This window comes from Branchiostoma lanceolatum, chromosome 14, assembly GCF_035083965.1.
Source record: "Branchiostoma lanceolatum isolate klBraLanc5 chromosome 14, klBraLanc5.hap2, whole genome shotgun sequence".
In the NCBI taxonomy this organism is placed as follows: Eukaryota; Metazoa; Chordata; class Leptocardii; order Amphioxiformes; family Branchiostomatidae; genus Branchiostoma; species Branchiostoma lanceolatum.
In genome coordinates this window covers 11,827,559-11,847,892 of record NC_089735.1, presented here as the reverse complement: position 1 = coordinate 11,847,892, position 20,334 = coordinate 11,827,559, and the positions used below count along the sequence as shown (strand labels likewise).

Here is a 20,334-nt window from a genome sequence, read left to right as displayed (position 1 = left end):
TCTGCATAATAGCTAATGGCCACACTATTGTCCTATGTATTTCATCAGTCGAAGTGAAATCAGCATTCTCAATCGGTATCGGATTATCAGCAGTCTGCGCGTACACATTTACCAACTATAGTCAGCCATATAGCAATGGTGAAATGCAATCGTCTGGCCTTATGGCGCTTTCTGGCGAGGCTCAGCCTGTCTGCAGCTTGGACGATCAGGAAGGAAGAAAGGACATTATCAAACAACCACAATGCCAGCAACCGCCAAAAATGGAATATCGAAAGCGTCTGACAGTGCAACAGTGCACTCTAGCGATACAATTACAAACGGCAGTAGAATAACAGGCACTGCCGAAACAAAATGGCTAACCTCCAAGCAGATGTTAGAGTTTAGCTCTTCGATACTGGGTTATTTCGCGTGCCTGTGCGTCGTTTCTCTATCTAGTTGTGGTGCCACTAGACAGACGTAGGACATGCTGCAAAAGCACGTGCAAAACAAGTCAGTGTTCCCATGGTAATGGTGTGTTTGATAGCATGGTCTCCCGTGCAGACATTGATATAGGCACCACACAGCAGTGCTCTCTAGCGATATCTTCAAAAAGTGCAGGCTTGTCGTACCGCAAGAACAAGATGGCGGCCCCCATAGCGGGTTTTCCGCGAACAGCTTTCATTCGTGGCTGTTTGCAGCTCCGTTGGGGTACGACAAGACTGTCACCTAATACAGTCGGCTTGTCAACGTTTTCAAGAAGGTCAGTGCGTATGTATAGTGATTTCTTGGGCGTTACATGTCTCTACAGACATAACTTCAACAACGATTTGATTACGAAAGGCAATGTAAAGGGGAGGGGCGGCACTATTATTGTTACACAAGATAGTAGTTATCCTGCTATACAAGGTAGTAGTTATCTTGTTATACAATGTAGCATTATCTTGTGGTGAAAAACGTATCCCTCGAGAAAATTTGAAAGTTACAAGTTATACTAGCTTATTTCACAAAGCTAAAGGTTTAGAATATTTTCAGAAGGGTAAAATAAATGCGGAAAAAATACTGGTAAAACTAGAGAGGAAGTCAATGTAATGCTTTAGATATTAGAACTGAACCTGTTGTTTCAGACTGTCCACCTCAGTGACCGCACAACACGACTATGACCTGGTTGTTGTGGGAGGTGGGTCCGGCGGACTGGCCTGTTCTAAAGAGGCTGCCCAGCTGGGTGCACGTGTTCTGGTCCTGGACTATGTGGACCCCTCCCCCCATGGCAGTCGCTGGGGCCTGGGGGGGTGCTGCGTTAATGTCGGCTGCATCCCCAAAAAACTGATGCACCATGCAGCACTGCTGGGGCACGCTGTGCAGGATGCAAGGTAAGGAGAGCCCATGGCTGACTTTAGCATGGTATCTCTGTCTCATCGGGAGCTCCCCGGTATCTCTATGGGGATATTTGATGCTTTGACCCTTTATCAATGCCCATGGCTAATCAGACCAACTTGCCAAACATCATGGTCAACACAGCCCAACACCCTAACCCCAACCCAATCCTAACTCTAACCCTAAACCTAGCTGAGTTGACCAGAGTGTTGGGCCAAGTTGACTGGGCTGAGTTGGTAAAGGGCTGAATAGTCCTGATCCCCTCTCTACAGTGCTAAGATTGTTGCCAACCTGCCCAGGTCAATAATAAAGGCTTATATTTATAAGCCCATGCCAGAGAATTTTCACTGAGTTGGTTTCAATTACTTTAGCTACTGGAAAGCAGTAATCTGAAAGTCTGGCTGTAAAGATACATACAATAAATTATAGCTGTACATGTATAGCCTGAAAGGTCTAGGACTGGGGCCGTTAAAGCGCACTTAAGCCAAACCGTGGAGATGGTCACCAGGCTATGCTGACACTAGCTTTAAGTGCCCACTGACTGTTTGTATTACAAAGAAAGCTCATGTTAGTTTGCTTCACCTAAAATTTTGTGAAATGAAATCATACTTTCAGGAAATATGGGTGGAATGCGCATGTTGATCGCACCATTGACTGGACTACCCTGACAACAGTGGTGCAGCAACACGTCAAGTCACTCAACTGGGGACACAGGGTGCAGCTCAAGGACAAAAATGTGAGACAAAATAACAAACATGAAACTTTCTTGATTCTATAGATGTTTTATAGGCTCTGAAGTTTAACAAATACAGTCAAAATTGCCCAAGAAGACCACTCAGAACCTATAGTATAAAATCTGGTCTATGGTAATCACTATAGAGTATAGACCGTGAGGATTCTTAACCCTAGTCCTGCTACGCCCGGCAATTGCCGGGTTGTACATTATTGTTCTGTTTGCAAGCCCAGACAATTGCTGGGTTGGGAATATTTCTACAATGCGCTAGTTGCACCCGCGGTTGTTGTACAGCGTGGTAACTAAAATTGAGCAATATCAAACGAGTACCCTTTCTTTCAAATTTTTCTACGCACTTCAGCAGTGGGGGTATATTTTTGCTCTGGAACTCCAGCAGGACAAGGGTTAATGCTTGTGTCAGTGAGAAAAACCATATCTAAGGGACTGCCAAATAGTGGCCACATTGGCCAGGTGGTCGCCAAATTTTGCTGTGGTTTGGTGAAAGCATGTACCAGTATGTGCAAGGATTCAACTCTATGTTTACAGATCTAAAGACTTAGTAGTGATTTACAGACTTTAATCATGCAATCCTTGTTAAATTTTGTCTAATTCATATCTCCTTACTCAGCTCCTGGTCAATAAACAAAGGTTCAAACAAACAAACAAACACCAACTTTTCAGGTGGACTATCAGAATGCAAAGGGCTCCTTACTTGATGCCCACACAGTGAGAATGCTGTCAGCCAATGGGAAAGAGAAGACAGTAACAGCCAGTAACATAGTCCTAGCTGTGGGAGGCAGACCCAAGTACCCAGATATCCCAGGTCAGTGGAGAGTTCTACTTTATAATCATCTATACACCACTTTGTGCATGCACAGATCAAGCTGTGAACTGGCTAGTTATTGTTGTTTGCCATACATTGTAGCCTGTACAGTTGTTGTGAGTGTAATGAATTTCATTCATACTATCAGCCTAGGTTATATAGTGCCATTTCAAGCTTTGCTTTACTCACTTTATCCTTCTGCTTCTTACATTATCATGAATCACTGGTAACTCTGTATTACTTATAAAGCAATTCATGAGCAAAATATTCTCACTTGTTCAGCTTTCTAGAATCACAATTTTCTACAGAAGGAAAACATCGAAGATTATTTTTAGTCAGTTTTGCTCAACTTTGACTGTACCTAATTCTCCCCAGGTGCGATGGAATATGCCATCACCAGTGATGACCTCTTCATGCTGGAGAAACCTCCAGGAAAGACTCTGGTGATTGGAGCCTCGTACGTATCCCTGGAGTGTGCTGGCTTCCTCACCGGCCTGGGGTTCGACACCACCGTCATGATTCGCTCCATCCCGCTACGGGGATTCGACCGCCAGATGGCGGACTTAGTCACCGATCACATGGAGGGGAGCGGCACTCGGTTTCTACGGCAACACGTTCCCGTAGCGATAGATAAGACGGACAGCGGGCAGTTACAGGTCGCGTGGAGGGATGGAAATGGCCAGGAAGGTGGAAGCACGTTCGACACAGTCATGATGGCAGTCGGTAGGTTTGCAAATACAGGGACGCTCGGACTGGATACCGTCGGAGTCGAGTGGTACAGCGAATCAGGAAAGGTGATAGGGCGAGACGAGAACCCTGAACAAAGCTCTGTCCCCCACATCTTTGCAATAGGTGACATTCTTCACGGGCGACCGGAACTGACACCAGTCGCCATCAAGGCGGGGAGGCTGTTAGCACACCGGCTGTTTGCCAACACTCACGAACACATGGACTACGACAAAGTCCCGACCACGGTCTTCACTCCGTTAGAGTACGGCTCTGTAGGACTGTCCGAGGAGGCAGCTCTGGAAAGATTCGGTAGCGATGACGTGGAGGTCTACCACGCCTTCTACAAGCCTCTGGAGTATTACATCCCGGAACGGGACGCCTCGCAGTGTTACATCAAGGCCGTGTGTAAACGGGACGGGGACCAGGAGATAGTCGGGCTCCATTTCCTCGGTCCGAACGCGGGGGAGGTGACACAAGGGTTCGCGGTGGCCCTACGTTCTGGCCTGACGTACCAAGAGATGGTGAGTAGTGTGGGGATCCACCCTACGTGTGCTGAGGAGGTGGTGAAAATGGGCATCACCAAACGCTCTGGACTGGACCCCACTGTGACAGGCTGCTGAGGCTAAAGTTGTAGTCCCACACAGCAATCAGTAAAACAACCCTGAGTCTGCCCTTGACTATCATCTTCGAAGTGTGGTACGAAGCATAAGTTTGCCACCGCAAAGATTTACGGATCATAATTATAAGGTCATAGCATCAGAATATCTCGTTTTTTTTACTTTTTATAATGTTGAACACTGCTTTGAAGATGCTGTCAAGAACAGCCCAAGGCATGTTTTACTATTGGTGGGACTACTGCTTTGAGAGGTAAACACAGTACATATCTGTAAGTTATTAATCTTAAGATCTAAGTCCTACAGCCATTGAAGTATGCTAGATATCCATTGTTGTTTGCTTGTGAGAATCTAAGAGTACTGGTACCATTTTTTTAGAAACATAGTCTGATTCTGAAAATTTTAAAAACACCTTACATTTCATATTTTTGTTTCAAATGTTAAGTGAAGCAAACTTCTGAAACTGCCTTTTCCAGGTTTGCAAACCATTAAGTAGCTACATGTAGATATATGATTTTTGAAGTGCAAAGGTCAAATGCTAAAGGTCACAATGTTAAGAGCCAATCAGCATTGGTTACAGATAAGTACTGTGTTTATCCCCTGGACATGTGCATCTATAGTATAGTATGAAGCTCTGCTGTGTATGACGACCTGTTCTTAAACCTGAGGGGCCGAACAGGTCTGATGTTCTTCAACAGGGTTATGGGCACATGTGTTGAAAGACCGTGAAATGTGGACTTCAACGATTGTGGAATTGACCACTTTCAAGTGGTGGTGAAACTTAAGGGATAGTGTGTAAAGTTTTAGAAATGTGAAGTATGAAATGGGGATACATTTACTAAACAGCCAAACAGGGTTTCTTTTTGCATCCATGCTCTACTTCTTCAACGTTTGTTTAACTGTGTCAAATTGTCTACTGACAACACTCCCCTTTCTGAAAATAATACTGTACTACACCCACCTAATTTGGTCATAATGCAAATGATACAACATAAGTTTAATAGACTTTGTCAACTCAGTGTGTTTTCTTCTTCCTTCTTTGGCTGCAGCGCTGCGTTTTGAATATAAAAGCACTAAGCTACTTCCATTTAGTGTCCTACATATTCACTGTTGGGTCAACCATTTTACGTTTGTTTTAAACAACACCCCCTTTTCTATCAATCAAAAATGTCTGATCACTATGCTCCACTTTTCCTTTATTTTCAACAATGGCTAAATATTGTCCGACTCAGTTCCTTCACAGATGTGGGGTTCTCCACCTAAGTGGTCAATTTCATGGCCATGGAATTCAACAATCCACGGTCTTTGGAAATAATTCTTATAGTGAAATAGATGGATGTATGAAAATTTTGCTCATAATAAATGAGGTGTGAGAATGTGTGGTCCTTGTATAAATTTCGACACATCTGTATGTACAAACTACATGTGGTAGATAACTACATACCAAACTGGAATAGATTTGGCCATGAATAGTGTAGATTTCCTTGATACAATGTACTGTAAATGCAGAAATGTTTGCGGTGGTTTATGTTCGCGGATTTTGCGGCGACCGTTTCACCACAAACTTAAAACCACCGCGAACACTCCAGTATTCCCATAGCACGAAATAAAAACCATGCAAACTTAAATACATTTACAGTATGTGTGTCGTTCCTTGTCTATGACCAGTTTATTAGTTCTTTTTCTGGTGATTTATTTCTTCTATAAGATAACTTAAGCTTGGGACGACATTCTTATAAGCAATGCAGCAGCGACACCTACCTGTAGTGCGCAATAAAACCGTTGTATGCTTGATACTGTGGTCAACTAGTCATGATCACTCTGAAGAAGGTGGCAGTCCACCAAAATGTCCGTAGGTAAATTCTTCTTGGGTGTGTAAGAAAAATAACCTCAATAGTCAGTTTTGTACCAACTATAAAAAAGTATTCACAGGAGACAAATATTGCTAGAGATGATGTATTTTATCCAGACTTTTCACCGGGTACTATAACAACTGGACAGTTGTACATCTTCCTTTCAAAGATTCACTGCCTGTGTTCTTTGCACGCCTGTTTTAACCTTCTCCCTGCTGCTATAGCCTTTTGGCACGACATTTGTATCTGCAGTTGGGTTACACAGCAGGAATAAGGTTAAATATTAGGGGATGAAACAGTCAGGAACGTGGGGATGGGATTCCATTAAAAAATATCAGTGTTAACTTTTCCAGGTCTTGCTACATTTATCTTTCTGGTGCGAATGACTTCTTCATTACATAAATGAAGGTTAGACATTCAGGAAATGGGAAACACAATACAAAATAAATCCAGTTGTTTGAGGACCTTTTGTATTGATTTCGTTTATTCTGTGTTGTTTAACACACATCCCCTTGATCCTTTGTGGTCCATCCCATAGAAATGTTTTTGCTCATTTCCACCTCACCACCCCCAAGTTACAGACAATACCACTCGGTCTCTATGGTATATGGAATGCATATTGCATGTGGGTACATCTGTATTTGAGGGGGCACGACATGTGTACCCCCTCTGAACCCCACAGTACAAAGGGCAAGAGTGAACGGCAGTATCTGCAACAAGGTTTTTCATATGATCCCATGATTTGTTTTGTTTCTGACAACATGGCAGCAACAATGGAGGTATATATCTAGAAAATAATGGTAAGCTTTTGTGACTTAAGTGTTCTACCAGTGGTTTGTGTTTATCTGTAGCCTTCACACTTCAGTTTTTGTCTGAAACATTCTTCCAAAGCACAAGTTAAGGCATGTTAGTAAGTATACATAGTACATATTGTGCCCAAAGAGGATTACATTGCAATGTTTAGTGACTTAAAACTGGCCACAAGCTACTTTCTTACGACTTATCAAGTGGACTTTGTCTTCCATCCAACCTCCTTACATTGGTATAATAAAGCTCATATAGCTCAACTCTACATGCATAAATGCAGCCAGCTTTAGGTCAAGAATTATATTTCATTCCGTACAAACACTTTTGTGTTAATAATATCATAACTCATAATATCACAGGTGATACAACATTTGATCTGAATACCAGTTTGACTGAAGAAGGGCTAGCCAGGGGGATTGGCAGCAGCACGGATCCATGGAGGGGGCAGCACTAGCGGGCGATTTCTGTAGTAACACCCGCTAATTTCAACTCCAACTTCCCAACGGAATGGTTCAGGCCCAAAGCGCCCTGTCTAGCCCTTCCTATCGACTACTGGCTCTCGAGGCGGCGGACTGCACCACTACCAACCGCGGGGGTGAGCACGATCGGGTGTTTTCTGTAGGGACCACCCTGCCACCAACCACAGATTGGACTGGCCCAGCTGCAGAAACGGGGGCGTTTATCGATGGGTTTTTCTGTAAGACGACCCATCTTAGCCACCTGTCTCTACAAACGACGTCCACTCACTCAAGAACCAGTATTCGAGTACCCAACATAGAGATTCAAGTGGACATTCTTCCTGATTTCCTTTTATATATAACTTGTAGAATTGGACTTGCATACACTTCATACATTTGCTCAAGTGGAAGGTCACAACTAGTTTTCTAAGTTTTACTATACTAAGGGGTATGCAAAAGAAGCATCTCAATATGCATGCTTTACAGCAAAATCTGGAGTCTACATCTCCAGCTTTTTGGGTTGCTCCCATGGGAGGTCGTCGCGGCCAAAGTGACCGTAGCAGGCGGTTGCCTCATAAATAGGACGCTTCAGGTTCAGGTCCCTGTGAAATAGACGAAGCATAGTACATGTTAGATGGTTTGAAGGATGGTCATACTTTGGTACCTACCCGCCCCAACCACCACAGCAGTCGAAAGGCAAGTGGCTCTACTCCACACCATAGGAGTGCTTTTACGTATCATTCATTAGACAGGCTTCATCCAAGGTTTATATACTGTGCAGTTTTATAATAATAACTTTATTGCACAACAATTGTACAAGGTACAGAGTATGGCATTCACTGGTACATAGATAACATTATGCTTTACAAGCAAGCTGCTAAATGAAGCTGACAGTGAGCACAAAATCAATCACTTATTTAGAAGCGTTGCAACAACAACAACAGAATAATCCATTTAGGTTCATGGGACCAAAGTGATACCTTGGAACAGCTAAATTAATATGCAACAGATCATTCAGACAGGACAGATTTTGGATAGCTAGGCCAAGGGAGTTTGGCGGTAGGAAACCTAGTTATGTTCTTTGAATAAAGATACTGACAAGTTGAAAACAGATTATGTTTTTCTCATGGAACAAGTTCAGAGAAACACATGTTAATTTTTCAAATTGTTCAGGTACAGGTACAGGTCCGGACGGTCCTGTACCTAAACCTCTGTACCGGTACCTGTGCCTGTTGTTACGTTTAGGTACGCAGCACTAGTTCACATGCTTTAAGAACATATGCTCCTTGGCAGAAGCAAAAGAAAAATTGTAGCAGGCCTCACCTGACAATGATGCCAGGACGCAGGTCGAAATTCTTCTTCACAATCTCCAGCAGCTCATCCTCCGACTTCTGGGACGTGCCGTAGGAGAACACGCTGACGGACAGGGGCTCCGCAATGCCAATGGCGTAGGACACCTGGGAATAGAACATTGTACAGTTGTCACACTTGTAATACTAGTGTCATTTAAAAACTACATTACCATCACAGTTAAGTAGACTAAGATTTAGAATACATAAAACTTACAGAATTGAAAACAATTTGATACATAGACATTTAAAAACCTAAAACATTTTTCCTTCAATACAGGCACTGATGCAACAATCAGGGTAAAGGGGCCTTAATCTAGATTTTATAATATAGGTCTCTCTCTATCTTTGCAGAAACCATTACTCTTTAGCTTAACCTCACAACCAGTAAACAGCTAGAAGTGTTTGACACAGGTTTTGTTCTTTTGTATTTGTATTATTTTTTAACCAGTATTGACTGCCACTTTGCATACTTGGAGCTGTTGATACCAGCTGCTAAGGATGGCAAGTTTAAGTCACCATTGCAAACAACAGCCACAGAAACAATTGTTACTTTTTATGATCAATAATGACCAAATTCTTCCATTATGCAAAAGCTGACGTTTCTGAGATAATGTGGAAGTTTTAATGACAGTCCACGGATAATAGCATGTTCAAACTCTTACATGCATAAGTACCTTGCTAGCTATCATCCCCCACTATGGCTATGCTAGAGTTTTTGTACATATAGTTATAGGAGGAAAATGTTACTGCGAACTCACAATTCTGCTTATATGAGAATTCCTTTCTGAATAAATCAGCATAGAGTCCATTCCAAGTCACCGCACAGGTTTTTTTAACTACATTTGTAATAGATTCGGATTATTTCCAAATTGTTATTAACTATTAGTATTAACAAATTTTATATTCTGTTCGAAAAAGTGTCAAAAACGCTAACAAAAAATTCGAAACCTGTTGTCACAAGCAGTCTTTATATGTAATTTGCAAAGCCAAGACCATTGAGTGTTAAATCTCACCTGGACAAGCACCCTGCGGCACAGCCCAGCCTTGACCAGTGACTTGGCCACCCAGCGAGCGGCGTAGGCGGCAGAACGGTCCACCTTAGAGAAGTCCTTCCCTGAGAAGGCACCACCACCGTGGGCGCCCCAGCCTCCATAGGTGTCCACAATAATCTTCCTCCCAGTCAGACCAGCATCACCCTACAGGACACAGAAACAAAGGCAAAGTTTTAACATCGGAATACGGCACAGATTCTAACAATCATATCCTTTACATGATGGAAATCTGATAGGCTAGCTTACTACTGCAAAGTCCTACTTCTACCAATCTAATCTGGGACCTGATTACCTTATATAATTTCCTTTACATGGACTCTAACAGTAGATGCTAAACCATGAAGGAGAAGGAAAAGAAAAGACATACTGTAAATGCATTTAAGTTGGCATGGTATATATTTTGCACTAGGGGGAAAATGGAGTGTTCGTCGTGGTTTTAAGTTTGCGGTAGCGCTATAGTCACACTCTGTTTCAGTACTGGACAAAATGTTCGCGGTGGTTTGCCATGAAAAAGTCGCCGTGAAAACCGCAAACATTAAACCACCGCGAACATTTCTGCATTATATGGTCCCCATCCATCCCAAACCATGCATTTATCATAACTTTCCATGTCTAAATCTGGAGGCAGTGTTTAGGCTGGTGACAGTACACTGTAAAGCTGAATAAAAATAACACTCATTGTACATTCATGCACTATCGGGCTAAGTGCAGGTATATAAATGGATGGGACCTTCTGACAGGGCCCAGAGAGCTCACCTGTGGTCCCCCGATGATGAACCTGCCAGACGGCTGGAGATGGTAGACAGTCCTGTCATCAAGCAATTCCTTGGGAACCACCTTCATGATGACGTGCTCCTTCAGGTCCTTGCGTAGCTGCTCGGTGCTGATCGTCTCGTCGTGTTGAACGGAGATGACGATGGTGTGCACCCTGAGGGGGATGCAGGCGCCGTGCTCGAAGCGATACTCAACCGTCACCTGTACAACAGGAGACAATGTTCAAATGTTATTAAATCAGCATGGCAGTTATGTACGTAGACATTACTGAATTGTGTTGACTTATCACATTGTAATACTAAGCGTCATTTAAAAACTACATTCCCATCACAATTAAGTAGACTAAGAGTTAGAATACATATAACTTACAGAATTTATAACATTTTGATACAGAGACAGTTTAAAAACCTATAACATTTTTCCTTCCATACAGTCACTGGCCTAACAATCAGCGTAAAGGGGCCTTAATGATGAATAACTTAATCTAGATTTTGTAAGTCTCTCTCTATCCAGAACATGTACAATAAGAAATACTGAACTGTGATGTTTAAATCTGGGGACAGATATCATTTTTCTCCCCTTTTCATGATCTTCAAACTGGGATTGTAACCTCTCCTACAATTACAATTCATCTCTGGCCACCTCAATAGTCACGAAAAACATCTCCAACGGGCAAAGGCCATTGCAGAATTTATAGTACCAAAGGTTGAGGCGCTGCAAAACAGCCCAAATAAGAAGCTGATAGGTGACTCAGTATTTACCTGAGTCTTCGTGTCGGGTCGTAGCCAGGGCAGCTCTCCGTTCCTGCGGCACTCCGCTGTCCGCCTGTTCAGCCCGTGGGCCAGCACGCAGGTCAGCGGCATGCACTCCTCGGTCTCGTCCGAGGCATAGCCAAACATCAAACCCTGCACAATAGAAACATGATGAGCAAACATGTCTGTGACATACTGTTGAAACTGTGGTGAGACCTGCACTAGTGATCAATTCAGCATAAAAGTGCGGTCACTTTTTGGTGGTCCCTTAGAGTTAGATTTTAACCCTAACCCTAAGAATCCTCAATATTGTGACCATTTTCTGCAAGTCCCTTTAATGGTCACTATTAGGGGTGGATACCGGTTCGGCTTAATAAGGTCCAAGTCCAAGTTTAGGTCCAGAGATTTAGGTTCAGGTCCGGACCTGAACCTGGACCTGATCCTGTCCAGTTGATGTTTTGTTTCATTAGACCAATATTAAGCATGGAAAATTGATACTGACACGCACGACTATAAAGGTTTCTTGGCGAGAAGATAAACTAGTGTTTGATATTTGAATGTTGCACTTATTTTAAATGCCTTTTTTGTCAGAGGCGAGACTCAAAACACTTTATGTCAAACAAAATAGAAAAATATACTTGTACTTTGTTCAAGTTTTTTTGGACTCAGGTTTTTGGCTTTCAGGTTTTTTGGACTCGGTTCTTGGATGTTACAAAGGTCCGAATCAGGTCCAGCGAACCGGTATCCACCCCTAGTCACTAAAGACAGGTTTGTCCGTACATTTTCTACAATTATTCAAGGCAGTATTCAAGGCAGTGTGGCTAAAACGTGGGGTGCAAAAAGACCGTTAACATTGTCCAAACTAGTTTTTAACCTAGCTGTGACATGAAGGCCAGAGCTTTAAACACTTATGTAAATATTATGTAACGTAATGTTTGTTTGATGCCCTGATTTCAGGAACACGTGTAGCTGCCAACTGAGTCCAGAGTCCTTGTTTGACATGTTATTCTTAAACTATTTTTCCTAAGTATGTCCAGTTCATACTGGCTTCCAATAGTGCTGATGGTTGCTAAACTAAATGAGATTTAACTAAGAAAAGACTCTTATGCTGTATATCAATATATGATTGTACTGCTGTCTGCTTTTCAAATGCTACAAGATTTTCAACACTAAAGATAAAGTGTTATTTTTTAATCCAAAGACCTTAAATCCTAGGTTTTGTTGCCTTTCATTATACATTTACATGTACAACACAAGCAGCAATTGAATCTACACATTACAGCTTATCTGGAAAGCTGGATTCTGCAAATATTAATTCATGCTGATAAGCTGTTTCATTGATGTTCAGTATTGCATCATGCTAAAAAAAGCATTACCCTTTGTACCCTGATATAAGTCAGGCTCGAAATACTGGGTGCATGTGCACCTGTGTGCACCCAAAAATTTTATACGCTATAGGGTAAAGCCAAAGGTACTATTTGTACACTAGTTTACAGAATATTCTTGAAATGTAAGTGTTAGGAAAGGCACTTTATTTGATGTATTACTTCTTTGAAATTTTGTTAGCTATTGAATTTCAGATTGAAGTTCTGAAAAGCGTTAAACTTTGTACTAGTCATGTAATTATGTTTTGCTGACATTCATTTTATGTGGTGCACCCAAAATTCTTTCTGTGCACCTAATTTTTTGGGTTGGGTGCACCAGTGCACCTATTCCCAAAAATGAATTTCGAGCCCTGTAAGTATTACTAGTGACTAATGGCTACTATCAAAGCAAGGACACAGAAGAATACTGATTATGCTTTTGCTTCTTGAAGGTTGAAGGATGTGTCTTTAATCGTACTACAGAGGGCTGCAATACGTTGGCAGTGACTTAAGAAACACTAGTGCCACTGTATGAAAGAGTACCATGATGTGTAACAATTCATCTTTAGAAATAAATCTAACTTGGAGGCCGTACCTGATCACCAGCTCCAATGTCCTCCTCGTTACGACTCTCGTGCACTCCCTGGGCGATGTCGGGAGACTGCTGCTCAATGGCCAACAGGAGGTTCAACGTCTTGTAATCAAAACCTGTGGGCAAGGAAAAAAGAATCCTTAGAATACAAAATAAATGATATTAACTAAAAAAAATAAGATTAAATAAGGACGTTTTTGAGTAGAGATGGTGAAATCAAATCCCACACCAACACTCTTGCCACTAAGCTATGTTCAAAACCACAAAATCAACAGGGATACCATGATTCTACCACAATGTACAATTTACTTTCGATTGAAATAAGTTTTTTATTTTTAGCAATATGTGATTCTTAATACCAAGCTGACCTACCAAACTGCAAGATGATTATATTCTTGCTGTAGTTTCACAAATTTCAATGCAAATTGTAGAGTGTAGGTGGATATTTCAAACCCTGACAACCAAGTTTAAGATAAAGGCATTCTTAGTAATTTCTTACCTTTGTCTGAGGAGTCATAGCCGATCTTCTTGACTACGTTACGGACAACAGTCTGGTAGTCGACCACTGCCTTTGATGTGATTTCTCCAGCCAGCAGGATCATACCAGTCTTGGTGGCAGTTTCTGTGATCACAAAGCAAAACTTCAGTAAGAGACCAAAATACATGTAACTTATTGTAAGTACTGTATCTATTTTATACTACAAGAAAAAACCTTAATGAGGGACCAGCTGAACTATTATTTTACACTACAAGAGAAAACTTCAGTGAGAGACCAACACAAGCATTCATACATTAGTCACCACAAGTACAAGGGGAAACTTCAGTGAGAGACCAACAAGCATTTGTACATCACATATGTCAGAACTGTTACAGATTTAGCCTGATTTCAATCAAGCCTCCTGTAACAGCTCGCCGCCCTGTAACCGGCTTGCCGGAGGGGACAGAAACCCCCGGACAGTTGGAGTTTGCATTATACAGACTATTACAGATTCATAAATGTGAGAGTATTTTACTCCAACGACAACCAAATCAATAATATAAAACTATTCAAAGAATTGCAAGTTTGAAATGTTGCAACTCACCACAGGCCACCTTAGCATTAGGATCCTGCTTCAAATGTGCGTCGAGGATTGCATCACTGACCTGGTCACAGATCTTATCTGCAGAAAAACAAGAAAAATGTACATGTCTTATAAATTCTGTTCTGTCCATGTTGCAATCATTTCTGTAAATGCAATAGAAGGGTAATCTCTAAGCTTGCAGTTTAAACAAGTCTGTAGTACAGTCGTACATTGGAAGTGCTTATTAAAACCACAAAAATGAAGCCACCACTGATAGCCATAAGATTTCCAGTATGTTACAATTGTCGCGTATCAAAGTTCTTTTTCGTCTTCTTCTACGAGATAAAATCCACTGTCTTACTTAGGGTCAATGGAATGACCGTTACATAATAACATACACTGGCAACTTACAGTGCAAACAATCAATTTGACAGCCTCAATGTCAGCACTAACTTTTCTTTGCCACATCTTGGCATGAGTATACATTTACTTCACAAATGTTGACCTAAGAAGCCCTTTAGTTCAAACCAAAGTCCAGCACTTGTGCGGATGGCCTCATATTTAGGGTGCTACAGGTCGTTCACTGCTGACCCCCTGAACTTTCACCCAATTCTTACATTAACATAGGTGTCATAGGGGAAGGGGCAAACGCATGGTCATCTTCATACGGGGAAAAGGTGTTGAAATTCCACCTTTATCAGTTGCGTAGCAGATTCCAATGAAATACTGTAAATGCATTTAAGTTCGCGTGGCTTGTATATCGCGTTAGGGAGACAATGGAGTGTTCGCGGTGGTTTTAAGTTTGCGTTTGAAACAATAGTAGTGCTACAGTCATAGGTGGGCAAAAAGTTTCGCGGCGGTTTTAAGTTCGCACTGAAAGCTCACCGCGAAAACCGTGAACATAAAACCACCGCAAACATTTCTGCATTTACAGTTACAGCTGACGAACTTGCCTACAAATTATAGAGAATAAATCAAATGTAATAATATCTACTTGGGCCAACTCATCACCATTTTCACCCATGCCTCTCACCAACTTGACAAACCACAACCATTTGTGGCATTGATGCTTGTCTGATGACTTGGCACTGGTGGAGGATACCCCCTACTCACTGGTGGTATTATGGCATGCTGTATGATGCAACACCACTCCTCAAAATAGCATACTATAGAGCTCCCCCACTGTACCACAGCTGCATATCCTTGTACTGCTACTGGGCTCATCTACATGCAAAAACTTGTCTGTCTGAAGCTAATGCCAGTAATGGCATCCATTAATGGCAAGTTAATTATTCTTATCTAGCGAACAAAGTAGTATCTTGGGTTTTGTTTCCGATAGATCACACAATTTTAACTTCTGTGTTTTGAATGTTGATTTGTCATATATCAGGCAGGGTGTGTCATGCGTGATATTAATTTCCATCTGATGAGCAAAAAGTCCTGGGTTTTCCTTCAATAGATCACAGTATTCATTCATAGAATTTCAAGTTTAAGTTCTCTGCCTTTTGAATGATGATTTGACCTACACTAGGCAGTGAAAAATGCACCGTTTGTCTGGAATTCACTCAGTCTTTTAATAGTTTTGCAGCAGCTAGTATTTCAGCTTCGGCATGCAGACTTGACAAATGTCCTGGAGACTGATACTGCAGAAGTGATGCAGCTAGTCGAAACCAGCATCAACCAGTTTTAACCAGCGAGCACCAGAGCAAACTGCCCCCCAAAAAGGGACCCTGACCACCCCTCCCCCCTCTCCTAGAAAACAACAAAATCAGGCGATCGCGTTGAACAAACGGTATGATTTGCAGAAGAGAAGAGAAAACATTCTTCTACCACAAACTACACAAAAAGATGACAAGCAAGCATGTTGACCACCATAAAGTTAAACAATACCAGCCAACCCCATGCCTGAACACGTGAGACAGTTTTCTTGGCTTAATTTGTAACGTCTAGTCTAAGCTGTATCTTTTAACCTTTGGTCTCAATCGTGCTGAGATGGCAAGAAACAGGAGGTTCATGATCTTTGGCCTTAGTTCTGACTTAGAAAAAAACGATGAGTGCCTGCTATCCTGCAAGTCTGTTCGCACACACACCTGCAGTGTGGGTCAGTAAACTTTGTCCTAAGCATGACCTGGGCCTTCAGATTTTTATAGAAGACTTTTTAGGAATTGATACTATCATGCAGTAAACAACTTGAAGTGTTGAAGTCTCAACAGCACATTTCAGCAAGATTTGCACACAAAATGGCTACATAGATCTTCCAACTTCCCCTTGGATGTCAGACTTATTCTTCACATCAAAAAAAAGATTGCATGCCTACTTGTGTTTGCAGAAATGTGCTGACCCTAAAATTAACACATGGCAATATCTCCAGATACTTTGTCTACAGAAAACAAACTTCTCAGGATATTTCAATCTCAAAAACTATGATCCATTGTCAACCTGCAGAACAAATGCAATTGAAGCTACTGTACTTGCATTGAATCGCTAAACTAGATTACTGTAAATGCATTGAAGCTTGTATGGTTTTTATTTCACGCTAAGGCGAAAATGGAGTGTTCGCCGTAGTTTTAAGTTTGCGGTAGCGCTATAGTCAAATACTGCTACAGTATTGGACAAAAATGTTTGTGACGGTTTTAAGTTTGCGGTGAAACGGTCACCGCGAAAACCGCGGACATGAAACCACAGCAAACATTTCTGCATTTACAGTATCTCATCTGCCAAAAATGTCACTGTTTTTACTTTCTGGATACATGGACATAACTCGTACATGTAGCATCCTTGTGTCTTTCTTTTCCAAACAAACACTGTTACGAGTCATCAGGGTTGAACCCCCTGAATATAGCTGGTGGAACATCCTTCGCCCCATTCAAACCAGGGTTTACAAATTGTACAGGATTGATCCTATTTGGGCCGTCAAATCCACCTCCAGAAGTGAATTTGGGATAAACCACCTTGGACCCGGAAGTCGGATTCAGATTGTTCAGACCAGAATTTGCGAGTCGGGATCACTCCCATACACGATAGATATTTCAGAGTTTGGGGGTCAGGCATCCAGACTATCCCATGCCTGGGTGAATACAGATTCCCAAATCCTGGTACGAAACGGGTTCTTGTGTCTTTCCTTCCCAGCTGAGCTCAACAAACAAATGATCGGGGCTAGGATATTCCCTCGGGACACAGATGTTCAAACACCATTGCTATCTCAGCTGATGCTCTCAGATGGATTACAGTCATTGAGTCAAGTACACCAGTACTGCCATCCTCCAATGGAAGAGAACAAAACAACACTTAAACAGTAAACACCAAAAAATAATGTTCGGAGGATTATGTGCATCACATGATGTTATTTGAAATACTACTTATGGTGGGAGGACTGGGAAAATATGAATATTCATGGCAGGACCAGTCCAGTTTCTTTCCAAACAGGATCAACAGACAACGTCATCCTTTATCAGTCACAACAAGCATGCGTAAATGTGCATCATGTGAGCACTTTTAAGCTCATTCAAAGACCACATGAGGTAGGACTGACGAGCATGTGACCACTTGGTTCTACCAAACTCTGTCTAAGCAAGGAGGTTGGTCTAAGTTGGTAATTTGCAAAGAAAATCCCCTGTCAGACTTGAAAATTTCTGAAGCTCACATAGTTTTGGATGAGAAAATTTTGACACTTTTGCTGTAGAAACACTACCAAACCAAGGACCAAAACAAGTATGAAACAATTACTCTCCAAGCAGAGGAGGGGTTTCGGCTGTTTTTTGGTGTGTTTAAGCGTTTTTGTCGGGCTTTCTACTTTGTCATGTGTTTTTTTTTCTATAAAATTATAGAGACAAAAAAAAACCTGACAAACGTCAAAAACCAGCCGGAACCCCTCTGGTCCTCTGCTTGGAGAGAATGAAACAATCAGATTGCACCAGTTATGTTTCAAGTACTGGCAACCACTTTCCCAGTTTCTTCCCCCAAACTTTGCACATGCCTTGCCCCTCCCCCTTACTTTAACCTTTTGGAGCATTAAAGGTCGTCCACAGAGCACATTGTTGACCAAAGTGTTTACTGAGGCTGAAAAGTGGTGCCTATCTTTGACCAACCAGGATTTGGGGCCGTTGAAATGATGCAATACCCACCCCTACACACACAAAACTCTCTGGTACAAGGTTGTTTACGGGACAATTATGTGTGTTTTTCACCAGGTTAGAATACCTTGATATCTAAATAATACAGAAAATGGGCAGTAAAAGTTTATTGTTTCTGACTTGGCTTGGGTTTCCTGCACATATCAAGTGATCATAGACTCCTCCCCCAAAATACAATTGTGCAGTTGAGTTAACTTAAAAGTCTTTAATTCAATAAGGAAGCCACTTTATCCAACAATGCTTCAAATATTATAAGAAAATCTACTCGGGTATAATCATCAGCCCAATGCAAGGTTCGTATTCAATTGTGCCCACTGCAAATTCTAAATCCGTTTTTTTTTCTTGAAACGACAATTGCAAATCAAAGGAAAACCTTGTCACTCAATTCAAAACATGTGTACTGCTTAGATTGGCATGTCAGTTCGTGAGGGTGTTTGTCTCTTTTTGTAGGGGGTAAGGGTGACATTGCCCTTCGCTCACAAGTTCTGGGAGGGGAAGGGGTCCCTGACCCCCTATCCTGACCACCAGATCAGATCAATAACACGTTCTACTCATTTAACCCGACAAAAATAAACCTCGATCAAGTCTCTACCGGTCCGGGCCAGTTAGAACCAGTTAAACCGATACCTTCAAAATAAAAGCTGCGTCAGGCGGACGGCTTGTTATTGTTGACATAAACGCCCGGCGAGAGGTTAAAAAAACTGACCGAGCCCCTTTTAACGTCAGAAATATCACGATTTCGTGAGATTAAATGGTGTGGATGCCATGATTTGTATTCATGGTGATTGAGAGATTACTAGTGCTGTATTTCGTGGCGGTTTTGTAAGCAGAATTCACGGTCAAACATGGGCGGAAGAAACTGCGCATGGCAGCATGACAGTGCATGACTGTGCAATACCGCGAGGAGTCGGTAGAATTCTTTTCACGGGGGTAGAAAAAATGTCCAAGAATGTATGAAATTATGAGATCATATGCTTCAGAACGTAATCATAGTAAAAGGAAAGCCACGTGGAATGACAGTGCTGTCTGAACAAGGCGGTGTCACGAGGCTTATGGCGGATCGTCATGCGGAAAAGAAAGAAATAGTCTGATAATTGCAACTGGTTCAACCGACCGTCCCAAGAACCTTGCGGGGTGGAAATTGTCTACACCTGCTTTTATTTTAAACAATCTACTTCCTCTAAAAGCTAAAATCGAAATTCATAAGCAATCAAAATTAAACATATCACAAAATCAGGTATAGATTTTGGGTAGATATGCATTCAGAGTTATGAAAAGAAGACAAGTCAGAAAGAGCCAACCCGCCGAAAAAATGAAGGGGTCCGCTTTCGAATCGGTCTGCCGCGGGAGCAAATTATGTGAGAATCGATCATTTGGGGCAAATATTAACGAGAACGGCAGGGTACGTACCTGGATGGCCCTCTCCCACGGATTCTGAGGTAAACAGGAAAGTTCTGGGGGCATCTCCATTCATGTGGGAGGTTGAAGTCTCGGCAGACATGGCTTTAATTTTTCCGATGAACGTGCGTAGCTCTTCACCCTCGTGGATCTATGTGTAGAAGACAGAAGACAGGCCGGCGCTGGGCTTTATACACCGGGACAGTCACGTGGGCATGACGACAGAAATGTTCGCTCTCTGATTGGCGGTTGGGCCGGTCCTTTGATATTTTTAGACATTTTTTACACAATTGTAATAAATATTTACATAATTACTATTAAATACCGTGTTGTGAAGTACGAAAATGTGTACAATTGCTTAGTTTTTACCAGAAAAATTCGTGATGGAAACGTTCTGACCTTAATTAGACGAGTCCATTTACGGGAGGTCGGTAGTCGCGATGTGATGGAAAATTACCACTTGAATTTGACGTTATAAACAAAATC

The 20,334-nt window shown here is 41.9% G+C and overlaps 2 protein-coding genes across 2 annotated transcripts; one reads left to right on the top strand and one right to left on the bottom strand.

Moving 5' to 3' along the window:
• Positions 1-588: 588 nt before the first annotated feature.
• On the top strand, positions 589-5,884 carry LOC136449068 (thioredoxin reductase 2, mitochondrial-like). Its single transcript, XM_066448868.1, has 5 exons — positions 589-739; positions 1,104-1,349; positions 1,969-2,089; positions 2,768-2,909; positions 3,285-5,884. The coding sequence occupies exons 1-5, from the start codon at positions 621-623 to the stop codon at positions 4,256-4,258; spliced, it is 1,602 nt and encodes a 533-aa protein (XP_066304965.1). The 5' UTR covers positions 589-620; the 3' UTR covers positions 4,259-5,884.
• Positions 5,885-6,194: 310 nt separating this feature from the next.
• Positions 6,195-20,021, bottom strand: LOC136449069 (S-adenosylmethionine synthase-like). Its single transcript, XM_066448870.1, has 9 exons — positions 19,861-20,021; positions 14,339-14,416; positions 13,756-13,878; positions 13,260-13,372; positions 11,310-11,453; positions 10,531-10,749; positions 9,736-9,918; positions 8,694-8,827; positions 6,195-7,972 (listed from the first exon to the last, which is right to left on the bottom strand). Exons 1-9 carry the CDS (start codon positions 19,949-19,951, stop codon positions 7,870-7,872), a joined length of 1,188 nt encoding a protein of 395 aa, XP_066304967.1. The 5' UTR covers positions 19,952-20,021; the 3' UTR covers positions 6,195-7,869.
• Positions 20,022-20,334: the final 313 nt, after the last annotated feature.